The 2,017-nt window shown below is 33.8% G+C and overlaps 1 protein-coding gene across 1 annotated transcript; it reads right to left on the minus strand.

Annotated features, from left to right (window-relative positions):
* Positions 1 to 233: 233 nt before the first annotated feature.
* On the minus strand, positions 234 to 1,835 carry LOC111684068 (protein kinase 4). The gene is made up of 3 exons (XM_023446187.2): positions 1,577 to 1,835; positions 1,266 to 1,512; positions 234 to 1,189 (listed from the first exon to the last, which is right to left on the minus strand). The coding sequence occupies exons 1-3, from the start codon at positions 1,833 to 1,835 to the stop codon at positions 367 to 369; spliced, it is 1,329 nt and encodes a 442-aa protein (XP_023301955.2). The 3' UTR covers positions 234 to 366.
* Positions 1,836 to 2,017: the final 182 nt, after the last annotated feature.

The raw sequence follows: 2,017 nt of genomic DNA on the forward strand, positions 1-2,017 counted from the left end.
TGGCACATGTTTTTAGCAATAAAATTAACAAAAATTTTAAGCGATAGTTTTTTTTTTTTTTTTTCAAAATTTACTGAAGGAATGTGCTTTTTCTTCAAAAAAAAAAAGTATTTTCAACGATTTTCTTTTTTAATTTAAAACTAACGATAATTTTTTTTTAAACTTAAAATAAATTTCTTTATAAAACGAGCGCAGCTCTTAGAAAGAAAAATATTTCTTAAAAAAAAAAAATAACTGCCCAAATTTAAAAACACACACATAGATTAAATAAAAACCTAATTAACAATATGCTATTTTTAAAACTAAATTGTTTTTTGTTTAAATTAAAATATTTAAAAAAATAAAATAAAATTGCGTTGGCAATTTTTATGTTGTGGTTAAACGTTTACTGGCGTATTCTTGTAGCTTTTGTAGAGCCAGTGTTTTATTGATTTCAACTAAATCGCGACTATATTTGGCGGCCTGTAATTGCACTTCGAGTATGCGCATGCGCATCATATGTTCTTTATTTTGCATTTCCATAAAGGCTCTCAATTCGGGTGAACTGTCCATAGAGGAGGTTTTCATGTTATTATTGTTATTATTATTGTTATTGTGCAAAGAGCTAAGGGAGGGGGCAGAGGTTAGGCAAGTGTTTGAATTATTATTAGGATTTTCATCTAAATCTCCGCTTATAGAAGACGCTCCATTGCCATTGGAAATCGAGGAGGTTCTGGGTCTTTTGGCGGGCATCATTTGTTCATCAGAGTCCTGTTGTTGTTGTTGTTGTTGCTGCTGTTGCTGCTGTTGTTGCTGCTGCTGTTGAGCCGCTGCAGCAAAATTATTTTGTAAAGCTGCTGCAGCCGCTGCAGCTGCTGAAGGAAATTGACCACTACGCAGGGCATTTAAAGCTTCCAAAGTGGCCGATATATTATTCATATTAAAACCTGGTTGAAAACCCGATAAATCATTACCACCCTGAGGCAAATAAGCAGCATTACCACCGGCAGCAGCATTATTATCCTCATTTGTAGAAAGATTTGTAGGACTATGCATACTAGAACGATCTAAATCCGAATGTGTCATACGATGTGGTGGAGGTGAATAACTATTTAATTTATCTCCCTCCAAATAGGTATCATTTAATGTCTCATTAGTTTCCTCCTTAATGTCAACATCACACAAGTCCTGGGGCGGAGTACGGCTGCTACTTTTTAGATAAAAGAGAAAACGAAAAAATGAATATTATTAAAAATTTCCCACCAAAAAAACTATAAACAACTTACTCGTCCATATCATGATCATCCTCATTATTATGATCCTCTTCACGATATTCGAAATCCTCCTCTAAAGCCAAGGGTATCTTTGAATAGTCTATGCCATCTAAAGCTTCCGATTTGCACACTTTCTTAGCCTCTTGCATGAATTCCCAAACTTCAAAGGTAAAAGGTGAGGGCTTTTTACGATCGGCCACTTCGGGTCCGAAACGGGTTAAACGATTATTGTAGTCCAATATTTCATTACGAGTACAGGCTTTAAGGAAAAATGTTTTATTAATATTTATTCATTCTTTAATATTCATCTTTAATTTACTTACCTTTCATGCGTCGCCATTGTTCTTTTAAACGATTGCACGTACGATCTGTGCCAAATTGATTTGAAAATTTTTGATGTATTATCTTCCAGGCTTTATTTTTAACAGCCGTTAGTCCAGCATCTAGTCTTTTATTCTCGATTATTCTCATGTCTTTGCGACACAAGTCGAGTAAAAATTTCTTCTCTTGATGATTCCAATTTTGGGTGCGTTCACGTTTTTTATACATATTCATTGCTGGACTATTTAAATATTGTGACATTTCTGTATGGAGAAGAAGAAGATGAAATGATCATTAACCATGTTATTTAGTTATAGTTTAGATATAGTTGTGTACTAGTTCTGTTCTAGTTCTGTTTTAGTTCTGTTCTAGTTCTGTTCCAGTTCTGTTCTAGTTCTGTTCTAGTTCTGTTCTAGTTCTGTTCTAGTTCTGTTCTAGTTCTG

Source organism: Lucilia cuprina, chromosome 6, assembly GCF_022045245.1.
Source record: "Lucilia cuprina isolate Lc7/37 chromosome 6, ASM2204524v1, whole genome shotgun sequence".
In the NCBI taxonomy this organism is placed as follows: domain Eukaryota; kingdom Metazoa; phylum Arthropoda; class Insecta; order Diptera; family Calliphoridae; genus Lucilia; species Lucilia cuprina.